Raw genomic sequence first — 18,023 nt, 5'->3', positions numbered from 1 at the left:
CTCTTATTTATTTGAAGACTAAAAATAAAGGATATGGATTTCATTCTGCTGTTCAGCAAATAGCCCAAAACTGGCTTTTTATGAGAAGTTACAAGGCTATAAATTACTGCTCTGTCACATAAAGATATCTGAAGTTTTATGTGCTGTTGATCCAAAGTTATTCCCATTAGTGGTAATAACTAGGAGATAATTCACTTCATTTGGATAATGAAATCCTTGTGCTCAAAGTGGTTTCAGTAGCATTCAGCCTGGAATCAGATTATTCTTTAGAGCATGTTAAAGTCATGGCAAGGTGGTCCTCAGCCTGCAAGTGTAATTTGTTCACACAAATAGGTAATCCTGTTAAAATATCCTCGGGTTAATCAGAATTGATTTGCTAAACCCAGTGAATGCTGATCAGGCATTGGGTTAGGGAGCTTTAGCAGCAGTTTTAAGCCTTTGATAGTTTCCCATTATTCCTGGATGGAATGACTCACTGGATTTGTGGAAGCATTTTGAAGCCTGAGCACCTTTCCAAGGCTGGGGACAAATGTACTAGAGACTAAAGCAGCTCCTCCAGAAATAGATGTTAAAGCACCTGACAGTGGGGACCCCTGTATTTGTTATAGCTGATGTGCAATAACTGTTCTCCAGACAACCTGAGTGCTTTGTGCTTTTGTCACTGTTTTCTGTAACTATCCTACCATTCTTTACAAATAATGGTTAAAAATGAATTTAGGATGGTAATTTTAGAGTGTTACATGGTGCATCTGTTTTGTAAGGAAATGCATTTAGAACTTCTGTGCTTTACATTTGAGAGATAATTCTGTGTAATTGTTAATTTGTTAGAAGATATGGTGAATTTTAAAAATAATTATGGGGTATATAGGAAATTGAAATGACAAAGAATGAAAACTTCCTTTTTCCAGAGCCAGCAGGAGCTTTGCACTCTGCTCACACCCTTTAAAACTTACAACATCTTATTTTCTTTCAACAGCAAGCTTTTCTTTACAGACTACGGGAACGCTGCCAAGGTGGAGAGATGTGACATGGATGGAATGAACAGGACGTGGATAGTAGACTCAAAAATTGAACAGCCAACTGCTCTGGCACTAGACCTCATCAATAAATATGTGTACTGGCTTGACATATACCTGGAGAGTGTGGAAGTTGTTGACTATCAGGGGAGAAGGAGGCAAACAATAACTAAAGGCAGACAAGTAGGTATTTATTTGTAAATCAGTAAAAAGTAATTATATCAATAAATAAATGCACATAATGCCAGCAGCTACAGGAATTTCATAATTTTTTACCTTTTTAATTCAATAAACAATAAACTTTTTTAATTCAGATGTGCTGGAATTTAAAAGATGCAGCTACATGCTTTGGTTTATCTGCAATTTAGCAATTTTGCAACTTATCAATATTTCCATGCAATGTCTCATTAACAATGAAATTTGTAAGTCACCATTGTTAAAAACTTCAGGAGGGAAAATCTGGGGTGGAAAGGTGCAGGGAGATAAATCTTTAATGACAAGATGTCCTTACCCACTCAGGAAGGAGAGACTAACAGGCACAATAACGTGAAATAGAATAGCAAAAGCTATTCACCCATTCAGACTAATCTGGATGCCCTTAAATCCTATTTTTGTTGGTGGCAGTGATGCTTTTCACAGCTGATCCTGATGTTCAGAGTCATAAATACAAACTCTGGGACTGTGAGTCTCAGAGTTTGGAGCAGGAGCATTTCAATCCATTAGCCTGGAGAGTGGAAGAGTTCTCTGGCACTTGTGAACTTTATGTAAATCCAGGGAAAATCTGCAAAGACCAAACTGTTCTGGTCAGTACCTGGACTGCCAGGTGTGGGCACCAGGTTTGCATATATTTCTGCCTGAGGTTAAACAGGGAATGGGAAACTGTGCAAGCAGAATATACATTTTACCAGTTCTTCTGTCATTTGTTGCTTCCAAGCAATCAGTGTTTAGCAAGATGCAACTGGTTAGACTTTTAACCAAAAAGAGGCAGAAAATGTGACAAAAAGCAGTGAAAGTGGTGATTTGGCAAACCCCTTCCTATTTCTGCCAATCTATCCCCAGTCTTTAACCAGTTCTGGAACAAGAGGTCTTGAAAACTTTTGGGTTTTTTGGTTTTTTTTTTTTTTTTTAAGTATCATTTTGCATTAGATATTTTAAAAGCTAAAATAATTTTCAGAAGCCATTAAAAAACACCTAACAGGCTTCTAATTGAGCTGTACTTGTGTCATAGGAAAGATGCTTGTTCTTCCTCTTCTTGCTGAAATTTAGATGCAAAAGAGGATACTTTATCAAGTTTAGAAGGATTCTTCTCAATACTAGCTAAAAAAATGAAATCTCTGTTTTTTGATAAGGATGAAGGGTATTAAGAAGTTTGGCCTCTCCCTGTTGTCACAAGTGGCACTGATTGCCTTTCTACTGAAATGAAGAATTGATAATTTCAGTATGTTTTGTGCTGCATGTGCCATGATCTAGAATGATTGTTTCTCCAAATCACTCCTCGTTAGTCCAAGGAAACAGCCGACCATAAAACTGTTCCCAAGAATTTTTAGGGACTAAAGTTTATTGTGTAAGTACAAACATATCGAAGATGTGTTTTCCAAACAAGACTGGATTCTGTGGTTGACAGCCTTCCTGGCTTTCAAAGGACAAACCAGTAATGTTTTTACTCATGCACAGGGTTGCTGGAAAGCTTCATGAGATGTAAAAAACCCAACAAATTAAAAAATAAATACAAATAATTAGATCATTGTAAAAAGGATTGCAAAATGAGCCACATAGCTTTAATAGTTTAAAAAAAAAAACACTCATGGAAGATAAATGATAAAGATTTCCATGAGTGCAAATGGAAATAGGGAAGAAAGAATTGTAATTCAAGGGAGAATTCCATAGTTTGGCACAGATGTGGCTTTATTTTCAAGGCTATTTTATTTTCCATCTTACTATAATTGCATTGAATTTCTATTGGGTCCTCATCAAATGCTTCCAACGATGTCAATAATTATTCCTTTTTCTGGGTGAAAACAGAATACAATGGTAAGACTTGGCCAACTGTGCTGTAATTTCCAGAATGACTGAAATGCACAACAGGGTTTTTTTGTTTGGGTTGGGTTTTGGGACGTGTGTCTGAATTTGGGAGTGAATGAGATAAGGAAATACTTTGTGGTGAGCAATTGAATGGTTAAAGTAATATGATATTCAGAGAGTATTGGAACATCTGCCAAAAGCATTTTCTTTAATTTGTTCAGTTTTCAAAATTGCCAGTGAGATATTTTACATTTTCTAAATCTATAAATCAAGCACAGCCTCTAAATAATTGACTGCTTTGTGTTTGAGTTGTGATTGTCTAACTACCAGCTATTAGGTAATTTGTTATCAATGTACCAGACACATCAGAGATTATCACAGTTTTAGAATTCACTTTTTCATAAACAAGCAGTGCCAAGTGGCCACCACCATACTCAGAGACACCAACACAAAAGGAACACAGCAGAGCTGATAGAATTTGTTTATTTCTCATAAAATATTTTCTCAAGAAAATATTCAGCAGGTATATCGTGTACCATTTCCCCTGATTTGATTATAAAATAATTTTTAAAAATGGATCAATTACATCTATGAAGTGTGTTTTAAATTTCTAAGTTTGGTATATTTCTTAATTAATAATAATTAATTTATCTTAGTTACTTTTAGTTAATGATCATTAGTTAATACTAATTTAGCTGTTGCACTTCGAGAATGCAGAAGATTTTAATTTAAAAAACAGAGAAACTGGGTAATTTGTAGAGTAAAGGAATTTAGATTGCTAAATAATTTGAATTTTCTACCTTTCTTGTACAAAGCTTTTCTAATTATAAATGTCACACTACAAGAATGTGAACTATACTTTTAGTGTAATTGGTGTTTATTATTTACAAGTACTCAGAAAGCCTTTTGTGCAGTTTATCACATACAATCCACAGCAGTGTTTGACATTTACAACTCGCAGATATGACTCAAATATCGACCTAAAATAATGATACCATTTGTTTCTTTTCCAGATGAGGCATCTTTGTGGCTTGGCAGTGTTTGAGAACTATTTGTATACAGTAAATTCAGACAACCTCAGCATTTTACGAATCCACAGGTACAATGGTACTGATGTTCAGGCTCTTGCCAGGCTGGACGATGCCAAAGAGATCCGTGTGTTCCAGAAGAGGACTCAAGCAGCAGGTAAGATCAAATTTCCTCTCTCCAGAAAGCACAAAACCAGACAGTGAGGGCTTGTGTAGTCAAAAAGGTCCTACCAGAAAAAAGTATCTGAAGATGGAATGAAAATTTGTCCTTGTGGCACAACTTTGTGTTCCTTGAGTTTTGTGTGGTTGTTCCACTTTTCCCAAGCTCCAACTCAACCCTTTCCAGAGAATTCCAGAGAATTTCCAGCCCTGCTCTGCACGTTGTAGCACTCAGCACTTTGAATTTAACACCTTCAGGATTGTTGGATGTCCAGTGTTGTCCCCATGCTTTGGGTCTCAGACCTCAGTGATTCCTGATATCGCAGGGTCTGCTTTTCAGACAGACCCACATCTCAGGTGGGCTCCCATCTTTGGGACTGCCAAAAAGGCACAGAGATGTGGGCAGCCAAGCTCTCCCTGGTGAGATGGGGAAATTCTGACAGAGTGTCCTTGCTTTGTGTGAATATCAGCTTTGCCATCTGTGAAAGAAATCTTCATTTTCATCTAGAATGAAAGAACTCTTTTTTATCTCGGAATTTTTTTGTAAAACAGCAATTTCTGAGGTCTGTATGACTGTAATCTGTTCTCATCCTTTCTGTATGCAGAACATCAGTGGGAGCTCTGGGAACTTTGTGCAGAGATAGCAAGATCCAAAATATTTACCGTGACGCTTTATGGGAAGGTTTTTGGCATGACTGATAACAATAAATCGTTGCCATGACTGCTTAGACAGAAAAGCCAACACATCAATTCTCAGTGTCGATGTTTCTAAACAGAATGGCTGCTTCTGAAGAAGTTTGTGAAGTGGGAACAAACTCTAAATTGATGTAGAGTGGGTGAACTAATTTTCACCCTGGAGCTGAGGACATTGATTTGCAGATGTCAATGTCTGAAGGAGGCTGCAAAGACTCTTTCTTTGCTATAATCATCCCTCTCGTACTCCTGAGGGAGTCAGGGAGGTTGAGTAGAGGAGAGACATGAGCACAGTGTAATCTTTTATTACATCCTGTGATTACTCCTCTACTCCTTTTTGTTTTGAATGGACATGTTTGTTGCTTGTCAAGATTCTCTGTAACAACTGTCTCAGCTTGGTGGAGTTTTTGTATTACCTTTAACCTTATCGACCCTAAACCACTTGATTGCTTTATTTTAAAAGAAACAAATCTGAAAAGCTTGAGGTAAAGTAGGAAGAACAGAAATTTTTTTCAACTAGAATACTCTTTTTCTGGTTTAAGCCAGCTTATAAAATGTAAGATAGCCTGGTAGGTTTTGTTTCCTAAGCATAATGCCTTAAATAGTTAAAAAAAATAATTTAGACTGCTAATACAGAACCATGCATTTGGAAATATGGAATCAAGGATAAGGAATTCTTTGACTTCTTCAGCTGGATTTATATCCCAACTGTACAAATCTGCACCCCATACTGGGAAATGTTCAAAGCCATGTTGGATGGGGCTTGGAACATCCTGGTTTAGTGGAAGGTGTCCCTGCCAATGGCAGGGGTTTGGAATAAAATGGGCACTAAGGCCCCTTCCAACCCAAACCATTCTGTGATTCTATAGATATGGAAGAATTCTATGAGGTTTGTGCTGTTCCTTAGTTTCAGCATATGTGTCTGCCCTGAAAGGTGCTGTCTAACGGAGTAGAAGGAATGCCAGACTGTGTGGGCAAGGGATGCACTCTGTCCTCAGAAAACGCCAACCAACCCCATGAACCAAAGCAGCAAATGGAAAAGGGGAGAAGTGTCAGCTCCCCCAGGGAAGCACTGCCCAGAAAATGCAGTGCAGGAGCTCATTCACAATGGGGTGACTGCACACAGCCACGGGCATGGCACGATAGCCCTTTGATTTGTTGGCCTGGCTTGGATACCATCTTTAAAAAACACCTTCCTTAGCAGTTATATATTGTATTTGCAGGGATCCCCCATGTAGGCAGGAATGATGAAACTGACTCCATGTTCTCAGAAGGCTAATTTATTACTTTATTATACTATATTAAATTAAAGAATACTAAACTATATTATACTAAAGAATACAGAAAGGATACTTACTCAATGCTAAAAAAATAATAATGACTTTTAGCACTGATTGGCCAAAGAGTGAAAACAACTGACACTAGAATCCAATGAAACAATCACCTGTGGGTAAGCAATCTCCAAACACATTCCACGTGAACACAACACAGGAGAAGCAAATGACATAAGAATTGTTTTCCTTTTCTCTGAGGCTTCTTAGGAGAAAAATCCTGGGCGAAGGGATATTTTTCAGAGAATGTGAATGCCACACATTCTATCCTGGGGAAAGACTTCTTGTGACACAAACCACCTGTCTTTATGGTTTCCTTTTATCTAACCTCTCTACATGTTGATGTAATTGCCTTGCCTTCAATGATGTGAGCTGTTTTCCCCTCGCCATAGTCAGAAGCCACGCGTGTGAGTTGGATCCGTCTGGGATGCCGGGGGGATGCTCCCACATCTGCCTGCTCAGCAGCAGCCACAAAGCAAGGACCTGTCGCTGCAGGACCGGCTTCATCCTGGGGAGTGATGGCAGGTCATGCAAAAGTATGTCCTTGGGGTCACAGGCTGCCAGCCAGGAATAATCCAGGGGATGGTTCTGGGTGTTCTCTAGAAAATCACATGGGCTGCTCTGGGGTAAAGTTTGTTTCAAGTTAAATGTGTGAGACAGAATTTTTTGTTGAAATTCAAATGTTTAATAATTCTTATCTATGTTATAGTCTCATAAGCAGTGAATTTTACAATACTCTAACAAACTAAAAATAGAGTTATACTTTAAAATAATGTTTTAAAGATAAACTATCTAAGTAAAAAATAATACTTAAATTATTTCTACTTTTAACCCAATAATTACTTATAACCATTAATATAGACCTATAATAATATAAATAATAGCATTTTATTAAATACAATTAATAGTAATTGTTATTATAATTGAATTACAATTTATTAATTGCAATACTACTTAAATTCATAACAAAGGTAAAGAAAAACCTAACTTCTATCTTACTTTATATATATTGCTATGTTCTAAAACATTAAATTCTAAGTTTTCCACTATATAATATTACACAATTTAATGTGTACCTGACACTTTGTTCACATGCTCCTTTCATTCCCTTAAAGTTATTTGATTTGGCTCAGTTCACAGGAGTGACAGGTTAAACCTGGAATGCTCAAAGAATACTAAAAATATCACAAGCTTTACATTAATCAGCCTCACTCTTTGTTTATTTGCTTTTCACAGCAGAAAGGTACTGCTACAATTTCCACCCATACAATCAACAAAAGCAGAACCTTGATGTGAACAAGTCAAGGTTTTTCTCAGAATATTCTGTGAAAACAAATGTGATTTGTGCAGCTGTGGTTATACCTCAGGTTACATGTGCACAATCTGTTGGTCACCTACAGCCAACAGGAGTTTTGGGGAATGCCTGGTTTTTGCCTAATTTTGATTTAGTTCAGATAAAAGACATGCAGTTAGATACTCTGATGGATGGTGGTAGATGGATTTATTTGACCTCAGTCAAACCTGATGGAGTTTTCACTGACAATTCCATCAAAAAATTCTGAGAGCCAGGAGGAAAAATGTAGAGAGAATTTTAAGATGTATATTGATAGCATTAAGGCTCTAAGGATAAGTATCTTTAAGGAAAGAAAATCACTTTGCTAAGCTCCAGTTTTTTGTAATCAGCTTAATTATTTAAATTGTAAAAATCTTAGAAATATGAACTTTTGATATCTGTGTTTTTTACCCCAGCTGGAAAGAACAGAGTATGTTGGTTTGTTTTATTCCTTTCAATCTTAAAGAAATTTAATCTTTTTTGTTGTTTGATTCTGAGAAACTTTGGGTGAAAAAAAGCATTTTATATATGCTGGCCTTCATGGTGTTATTAGATTTTAAGATTACTTCAGTCATGGTCTACATTACCTTGATAGATCCTAATGAATTGTAAAATTAAATGTCTACAGAGCTATAGATGTCCACTTCACAGCAGATGCAAAGTTATTCTGTGATCGACAACTGCTTTTTCAGTGTGAACTTTTACACAAAAAAAATAATTAGATGTAAGGACCTCACTGATGTAACTTGCATTTTGAATAAGCCAATGAAATTAGCTATTTTTTTCTTGGGTTTGTTTTTTTTTTTTTTTCCCCATTTGTAGGGGTTTTGTTTGGTTGGTTTTTTAATCTAGATACCTTCAGAATATATGGAAGTTTAGTTTTTGGTATCGAATAAGGCTCCTGCTCCCCGCTAATTATGCCAGTTAATTAAACAGGGACATTATGCACTGTGAAGAAGATCAGGCAGCATCAGTTGTTTATGTTTGTAATCTTTCTTTTGCAGGACCAAAGAATGAATTGTTTCTTTTTTATGGGAAGGGGCGGCCGGGAATAATCCGGGGCATGGACCTGAATACCAAAATGTCAGATGAGTACATGATCCCCATCGAGAACCTGGTCAATCCTCGTGCTCTCGACTTCCACGCTGAAACCAATTACATTTACTTTGCTGATACCACCAGTTTCCTGATTGGACGGCAGAAAATTGATGGCACAGAGAGAGAAACAATCCTCAAGGACGGTGGGTGACGCTCGGTGCTGGTGACATTCAGAGATGCTCACTACCGAGAGGTTGAACTGACATTTGCAGATAATTTAAAGGGGTTTTGTGGGTCTCCCATGGAAAAGAGACACAAATTTGACCTTGAACAGAATTGGAGATACATTTTTACAGCCTCCTGTTTTTTTCTTTTTTTCCTGAGGGCAGAAATGTAAAGTTTGGTTAAGTCACTCTTGTGGATTCTTACTGTGTCCATTTAAGCTCACCACTGGTGAGTAACTCCTATTTTTCCACTGTGTCCTTCCAGAAGCTGGATATTTGTTGAGCCATCCCAAATCCTTGCAGACTTTATAAGACTTCTTCACTCCAGCCTGCATCACACTGTGGATTCTGGAGCTTATTCAAGTGGTTTGGCACAATGAGACTGTCTGTAGTGCTTGAAAACTCATTAGGAAAAAAGCATTGTCTTTCCTGATGCATTTTCCATTGTGAATTTGGAAGCAACAGTTAGACCTAAACATTTATTAGAACCTTAATTAAGATGCTTGTAACATTTATTATAGCAATAAGAGAAAATGCCAGCAAGTCTTTAGTTTCCACATCTCCCACTACACTGAATCTCCTTGTTTTAGAATCATATCTCATCACACCAAATGTTCTTGTAGTGAAAAAATCTTCCAGTTTGTCAATTTATATTTTGTTTTCCTTTATGGACCCTTCTCTGAAATACTGCTTCAGCAGGAGGTAGCAACTGCCTCACTCAGCTGCAATTCATTCTGCAGTAATTATTTTCTGGTCCTCAATCTAAGAAGAAGCATAAATATTCATCTTAGCCTTCAGAGAGCTTCATATATTTACTTGTGAATGGAAGCTCAGGACAGTGAAAGTAACTAGAATAGCATTGTTGCAGCAGAGGGATGCTCACTCCCTGTCATTCATAAGGCATGTTTTCATGCACAATTCTGAGGAGCCATCTCCTCTGTGCAGTGATATGATGCTCTCTTAGTGCAAGGTCTCTCCTCAGAGTCTGCACACAGATCCCTTCAGCAGCAGTTGCAAGGAATAGTGACAGGCTCTTTACCCTGCCCTGGTGAATGGTTAATAAAGGGCATTTGTCTCACAAAATAACAAATACTCAGCTGTCACTCTGGTAATTCTTCATTTCACTGCCAGCACGGGAATGGATAATGTACATCCCACACCTTCCATGGCTGACTTTCCTTTCCTGACTGTGCATTTCACTTGACGGGGAAGTAGTTCAAATAGGGAGTAGAGGAAGGAGCAGGAAATATGTAAATTAAAACATTGTAGAGGAGCAGCAAGGAGCATCCTGGCTGAGAGGTGTCAGACAGATTGGAGTCAGACAGTCAGGGTCAAACAGGTTGGGGTTGGCCTACTCAAACATGAATAAACTTTGTATGCCAAACCAGAAAATTGGTGATATTCCTGTGAATAATGATTAAGTGCAGTGTCTACTCTTTAGAAGTACAAGATAGCAAAAATATTAGTGCAATACTGAAAGAGCTGTGGAATATCTGATGATTTATTTTTGGTGATTCTATTTGCAAGGACAAAAAATATGTCACTGTCAGTCTCCCCTTTCCCAGGAGCTTCCATTGTTAGTTCTAACTTGGTGGAGTTTCATAACTTTAAAGTATTTTTAAAGAACATTTGTTAATGTATTTTTCATTATTTAAAAAATTAATATGGCCTCCAGCCCTAACACCTCAGCTTTTATTCTTGTCAACCCTCACAAACTCAGCAGGGACAGATTAAATCATTCCTTGGTGGAAGGCTACTACAGAAAATCAGGTGTGTCAGGAGGTGGTGTAATATTTGCTTTGAACAGCACGCTGCTAAGAGCTTCTAGCTGTGGTAGGTGCCACTTCTCAGATTAAAAGTTGCCTTTTTTTGGTGACTATCAGTTTTTTTTGAGAATATATACAGACAGCATTGCAGCTCAGATAATTACAGTTTGCCTACGTGAGAGCCTGATCCTACAGCTGTTGACTGGGAATTGAGATCACTGAGCACCTCACACTGCTGGAGTTTGATTTCCCATACAGTTTCAGCTGTGATTTCTGTTTCTTCACTTTGGGAAGCAAACTGCTGGGTGGTGTTGATAACAATTTGACAGCCCCCAGCACAGCCTGGCTTAGAGCTGGTGGCACAGCTGCAGCAGTGCTGTACTTCCACCAGCAACAGGAATTATAATTAACCTTTCAAACTTACATATAAAATCAGTCTTTTACATTAAAAATTGGAAAAAAACCCCACAGACAATTTTAATGTCTGAGTTTTTAAAAACCGCTGAATCTTTTAAATGAATCTAAATACTGCTCAGTGAATGTAACATGTACACAAGCTCAGGGTTTTTTTTTTTTTTTTTACTTGTCTTTGTACCACTAATATTTTTTCAGGGGTTGCTGTGACCCTAAAATTCTTAAAACATTTACTTGTAAATATTAGTCAAGATGGTCAACCTATTGCTTAAACAAGGCCACAGTAAGTCTGTAAAGCTCTTTGGAAGCTGATTAGATGGTTGGTGTAGAGAAGAATTATTTTTCAACCAGTTTTTATGCCAATCTAGCATTTGAGGCACTATTTATTACACATGGCATTGGTGAGCTTGGCCATTCTGTACCAAATCACATGTTGTGCCTGTTCTCTGTTTCATATTGAAAAGCAACGTGACAAACTGCTGCCTCTAGAACTGCTTTTAAAAACCTCCCATCTACATTCAACACATTTGGAGCTCTCATATTGGTGTTGGGAGGAAAATTCTGGTGGAAATTCCAGAATTACAAATGTTAGCTTTTCAGTCAGCAAGTGGAGAATGATCGCAAGGCTTTTTTATTACCTCATCCCTTTTAAGCTGAAAGGACTTTACTGCAGAAGGACTAAATTCCTGTAGTCAAATCAACACAAGAATGGCAGAATGGCCATTGTTTTCTTCCTGTTTACCACTTGATGTGAAACCCATTTGAAGAGTAGTTAATGTATTTAAAGCTTTTAGTGAAACAAAAGTGAATTTTTAATTATAACTCCACAAAACCAATGCAATTTATCTCTATAGGGTCATGCTCTAGAATTCTCCTTAAAAAACCCAAACTTTCTGATATATTTAGTATCTAGTTAACATGAGGGGATTTTTTGACTTAAATTGTATTTAGTTTAGAATCACATTTGCCCCAAAATTCCTGCAGAAGGCAAGGTAGCTCAAAGGCAGTATTATATGAAGCTGAATAGATGTGGAGCAAAAGTCTTGTCAATTTTAGGAGGTGTCCAGCATTCTAATCTAACAGTTTTGCTGCTGATACAGATACAGCACATATTTGGACTGGTTTGACTCCCAAAGAAGCAAAAAAAATCATCAAAATATTTTCCTTAAAAAGATGATCTTATAAATATAAAAATCTGATCTTATTAGTATAAAAACTGTTTTTAGCATCATATTGCCTATGTCAGACAGGATAAAAATAAAATGTGTTTTGAACAAATCAGTCAGTGTCCTCAAGTTTGATGTCAGTGTTTTCTTGACTTGAGCAAAATCTGCTGAGGCCTCTCAGAGCCCAATAGGACATTTCTTGCACAGCTCAAGTTCCTCTGTGTTGCCTGTTCTGTTCAGCAGCTTTTTGGTTTTTTGGTTTCTTTTTCTCTGGGCCTTGGGCTCCAGGTCCTTGGTTAAATTCTCTCTTCTTTTCCCTTCCATTCTTAGCACTTTTCTCAACCTCCTTGACCACTCCATGACCAAAGGCCACTCTCCTCTTTCAGGAACTTTCAATTTCCTCTGACGTTTTTTTTTCAAAAGAATGTAGCAAAGGCACTGAGAGATGAAAAATAAAACTGGCAGTGTCCATCAGCCTGGGGAAGCTGGCTGAGCTGCTCCACTGCTCTCAGACTCAGTTGTTCTTTGCTTTGGGTGATTCTTGTCAGACCAGGTGGTTGCTGGGTTAGAAATTTCGTCATTCTCTTGTTTCATGTCCCAGAGAGCTCATTCTGACACCTCTGCTTCCTTCCAGCTTCTTAAACCACAAGGAAAAGTAGTTTCCCAAAAGTGATGTTCAGGTGTATCAAAATATTGATAAAAATGTTAAAACACATTTTGCAAGACTCCTGAGCTCATACAACTTTTTTTTTTAATTATTTTTTTAATTTTATTTTTCAAAAAACTTTCTCAAATTTTGTCTCACAGGATATATTGTCATCTCTACACCTGTGACTGATTTACAAAATTTAAGTTTAGTTTCTTAAGTGAACAGGGTTTAGTTGGTACTTTGGTTGGTACCAAATATCTGTAATTTGGTTTGGGCCTTCAGTAGGTAAGGGAAAAAAGCAATTTTAAAAACATGACATGGATATCACAGAATAAATAGTGAATATAAGTACATATAGAACATAAATAGTATTAATCTCTTACTACTGTTCTCTCTCTCTCCACAGATCTAGATAATGTGGAAGGCATAGCAGTAGACTGGATTGGAAATAATCTCTATTGGACCAATGATGGCCACAGGAAAACCATTGCTGTTGCCAGACTGGAAAAAGCTGCTCAGAGCAGGAAAACCCTGTTGGAGGGAGACATGTCCCACCCCAGAGGAATTGTTGTTGATCCTGTCAATGGGTACGAAGCGAACTGGTTTTCCTGTAATGGTTGTCTTTGTGGCATAAACACAGGATTCAATTTGCTCAGGATGAGGTTTGTAGAGTCATGCAGTGGTCTGTAATCCTTCAGGAGTCTGCAATGTGTCTGTAATTCCTGCCCAGCATTCTTGCCCTGAAGCCTTCAGGAGAATTTGTATGCCTGTCACTGTTGCATGTCTGTCCTGTTAATCTGAATGTGACTCACCTTTTTCTCAAATAAATTGAAGGTGTAAGTCCTGCATGAATGTTTAATATCAAGTGAATTTTAAGATGATCTCCTGTGTTTCTCTATTTGTAATCTCAATTGCTGGAGCCAATTATGACCATATCCTTGTACACATTGGCTTACAAAACTGAGACAGGTACTCTTCATTACTTATTAGCTTAAATTAATTTTGATAAGCTGCATAATAAAGAAAACCACATTATATTACTGTGATATAATGGTAGGTTACTTAAAAACCACTGAAGAATGATGTAGGTAGGTAGTTTCAGTGTGGCTGGATTGATTGCTATTTTCCTATTATAGAAAATATTTACCCTCTCAGATTTCCCCTTTTGAGCCTGTCCTTTGAGGAGTGGAAGTGGCTGTGGAAAGGCCACAATTCATTAAAGTCAGACAGTGAGGGCATAAAATGAGACCACGAGCCATAACCACACCTGCAATTACTTTGTTAAATTTTCCAGCTCAGTAAATGCATGGCACAGGAAGCAGTGTATGAAGATGTATTGCCTGAAAAGGGCCATTATATAAAACACTTCTCTAATAAAATAGCGTGTCCTTCATGATTAGGCTTCTCATGGAAGCTCTTCCTGAGGGATAGCATTTATTATGGCTTTTTAATTGTGTTTCCAAAATTTTAGTCTTGATTTAACCGGTGTTGGAGCATTAACTGCATTTTGAGATACAATTAAAGCACATGGACATAAATGCTTGTCACTGTGAGCAGGTTTAGCTTATGACAGGATAAATGGAATAAGGACAGACAAAAAGTTAATGGGGAAAAGCTCAGTAATTGCTGTTGAGAAGTCATGTAAATATTTGTAAAACATATTTTGCCTCCCAATAAAATAAGTGCCATATTGACCTCAGCCTCAGGGCATGTGCAGGGTTTATAATTCTGTGATTAAACCTAGTGCTGTTAGAGTCAAACATGCAATGGAGTTTGTAAAGCTTGTGGATCAAAAATAGACTGATGTTCTTTGCACATATTTACAAAAACATTAACAGAACCCAAAACAACCTTCTAGGGGGCAATTCGAGAGAAATGAGAAGTAAACAAAAAAGCTGCATGTGCAAATCTGCAAAGTTGTGTAATGCAATTTTTCTTTTTTTTTTTTCCAATTTCTCATAAATATCAAATTATGCTTATACATAAAAGTGCATTTAAATACTTTTTTTGACCACTAGATTTGATATCATTTACATAGATATGATAATAATTTTTTTTTTTTTTTTTTTTTTTTTTTTTTTTTTTTTTTACTTCAGTGTATCATTCCTTTGCAGTATTTAAATTCCAGGACTTTATTCTTCCAAGTACAGGCCAATTAAATGGTTAATTGGTTAGGATCACAGAAGGTATTTCAGAAACATGAATCTCGTGAAAGAAAAAGTGAGGTATATTAATAATAATTAAAGCAGGGTGAACAAATAGGATTTAAGATTGGAAGGATGTTTTTGCTTATAAATTGAAGTCCTAGGTTTGACTAAAAGTAAACATCTGCTGTCTGGCAAATGTTTTCATTTATGGAATGATGTGACTTTATGTGATACAATCTGGGATGATTCACAGAGTGCTTACAGGTTTTTAAGTGTTTCTTCCCATTAACTCATTTCCTTAGGGAAAAACATGTTAAAAAAAAAAAAAAGAGAAATAAGAAAAGTGGTTTCTTAGCATATTTTTTACCCTCTGTTTTTGTACAAGTTCAAGTTGCATATTTTAAATGGTTGAGATCACTGTTTTCAAGGGCAAATTCTGCAATAGAATACGATATTCAGAATAATTCAATAAGGAAAGGTTTATTCTGTAGTTTCCAGTAGAGAATGGCTCATAGAATTCCTCTGAGCCAATACTTTTAGAGGAGTTAATAGATTTTTTTAAACTTTTCTAAAGTAATATTGGTGCCTTTCTTTCAGACTTTGTTTGGTTTTTTTAATCTATATTGCTGCACTATAAGCCATAAAACTATGCTAAAATTGCTCACTGGCTTTTTTTCAACTAGTTTCCAAAGCAACTGTTTCTAAACATTTTTGTGATGGACAAAGTACACCTTACCCTTTTTTGAGTGATTTAGCTGCTTTCATGAAGTTCACAGAACATCAAGGTCATCCTTTAGCTCTAAAACCAGAGTGCAAATAATTATTGTGCTGCAACTTCTTTGATAGAATTAGGTGTAATAAAAAGGATATTTACATCAGAAAGGCAAATTGACCTGGCCAGAACCAGCTCACTGTAAATGTGAGGTTTTTGACAAGGTCAATACAAGTAATGGTTTAAGAAAAACCAACAAATAAAGAAACCCTATAATTCTATAATTCTAGTGGGAATAAATAAGGTCTTAATTCTATTGCTTTTCTTGTCTGTTAGTTCTCTAATTTATCACAATATGAGCAAAATAACATAAGTGTCACTTCAGCAGCATCCAGTGGTCAGGGACAGTAAATAAAGTTGCAGAAACAGCAATGGAAAGAAACATGAAAAAGTCAAAATTGCTCTGGCTCGGAGCAGCTGCTGCTAAAAGCCTGCGCTACAATTCACCTGATTAAAATGGGATGTGAATGCTCATTTCTGTAATTCCCCAGATGGATGTATTGGACAGACTGGGAGGAAGATGAAATAGATGCCAGCGTGGGGAGGATTGAGAAGGCCTGGATGGATGGCTACAGCCGGCAGGTTTTTGTCACATCAAAGATGCTCTGGCCAAATGGTTTAACTCTGGACTACCGCGCCAACGTGCTCTACTGGTGTGATGCCTATTATGATCACATTGAAAGGATCTATCTGAATGGGACTGACAGAAAGGTAAAAGGGAAATGCTGCTGGTTTGCCTCGGGCATGTTCTGTCTCTGGATTTTATTGTGTTGTGTTAAAATACTTCCCAAGGGTTTTAAAGTCTGCGGAACCCGCGGCGTGTCCCGCGTCGCCTCTGCTGGAGCCATGGTGGCAGTCTCGAGTGAGAGGCTGAAACACAGCTTAGGGTGTTCCTCTGGCCTAAGTGATGCCAAACCTGGCTTTTCTTTTATTTTTTTTTTACCAATTTTTCTCATGTGGCAATGAGTTATATTTGGACTGAGCCATGAAGCTGCAAAGAGCATTTTGGTAGAAAAACCCTTTTGTTTTTGGCTTTGCCAAAGACCAGCTTTTCCTTGAACTTTGCTGGATGGCTTTTTCTGAATCTCTGTGCTCCTTTTGAGCATTTGTGGTAATAGTCAGAGGGGCAGCACTCAGCAAATATTAGAGATAGATTGCTTTAGTTGTTACTAATGCCTTTACTAGCTGGATACAAGTCTGTGCAGTCATTCTGTGAGGGTTTGTAGAAGCAACAAGCACAAAATAAGAGACTTTGACAATGGTTAAGGCTCAAACTGCAGTCTGATAATTTGGGGAAGTTTTACCATCTGCTTCATGAAATTAGTGACTGGTGAATAATAAGAAACACATGTCCACAGGTTTTGTTTTGAAGTGTGTCACAAAATGGTTATTTTTCTTTTTTCTTTTTGAAAAGTGAGTTTTCAGTAATCCTGAGATGTAACAAAAAATGCTTAACTACTTGAATTTATGTAGCTGAAAATAACTATAAGACACTTGTTTTTGATGTTTAATAATTTGTATTTAATTATAGCCTATTTTGGTTAAAATTTAACTAGATCAGTCACATCTATAATTCTTTAATACAGTAAAGATTTTGGGGGATAGGGAGCTCCTTAATTCCACTAATAGCTGTCAGATTATTAACTGATTGATGAATTTGGATCAAAAGCAGTTCAGAGATGAGGAGCTTTGACTATAAGATTTCAAGCCCAAAGAGAAAATTTAAAGGGCAAAAGGGGGTGATGTTTGTCAATCACCTCAAAAGAGTATTTTAGTTGTCTTTATCTCCCTGTTCTCTTGGGTTTGTGTCTAAAAGTAAACAAGTCAGGCCATGTAAGGAGCTTCCTTCTCTCTACAGTCAAGGCAGAAAAAAGGCTCTTGGTTCAAGCAAGGATCACAGCCAGAAGAATGAGACCAACGACTCCAAAATGAATCTGCTGGGATAAAATCACAGGATCATAGAATTGTTTATTTTGGGAAAGGCCTTAATATCTTCAAAACCAGCCCTTTACCCAGCACTGCCAAATTCACCACTAACCATGATCCTAAACCCCACTTCTACATCTTTCAGATCCTCCCAGGGTTAGAGATTGCACCACTTCCTGTGTTCTCTGATGGGGGCCACATAACATGAATTCCTATGAAGTTTTTATTTCAAGTTAGATATTGGTTCTGCTGTACAGAATGACTTTGCACTCTTTATTTCATTTTATTGCAATAGGTTGTTATGTTTGGGACAGTAATGACCTCAGTTTTCCTATTTCC

The 18,023-nt window shown here is 37.2% G+C and overlaps 1 protein-coding gene across 1 annotated transcript in view; it reads left to right on the top strand.

Moving 5' to 3' along the window:
- The window catches only part of LRP1B (LDL receptor related protein 1B), a 375,345-nt gene that overhangs the window by 143,349 nt on the left and 213,973 nt on the right, over positions 1 to 18,023 (top strand). The window contains exons 6-11 of the mRNA XM_059476167.1: positions 977 to 1,199; positions 4,052 to 4,223; positions 6,642 to 6,785; positions 8,587 to 8,823; positions 13,246 to 13,426; positions 16,250 to 16,469. Coding sequence (XP_059332150.1) covers positions 977 to 1,199; positions 4,052 to 4,223; positions 6,642 to 6,785; positions 8,587 to 8,823; positions 13,246 to 13,426; positions 16,250 to 16,469 — 1,177 coding nt within the window. The remainder of the gene's footprint in view (positions 1 to 976; positions 1,200 to 4,051; positions 4,224 to 6,641; positions 6,786 to 8,586; positions 8,824 to 13,245; positions 13,427 to 16,249; positions 16,470 to 18,023) is intronic.

The sequence above is a fragment of the Ammospiza nelsoni genome, chromosome 7 (assembly GCF_027579445.1).
Source record: "Ammospiza nelsoni isolate bAmmNel1 chromosome 7, bAmmNel1.pri, whole genome shotgun sequence".
NCBI classification, from domain to species: Eukaryota; Metazoa; Chordata; class Aves; order Passeriformes; family Passerellidae; genus Ammospiza; species Ammospiza nelsoni.
This window is presented reverse-complemented; position numbering and strand designations above follow the sequence as displayed.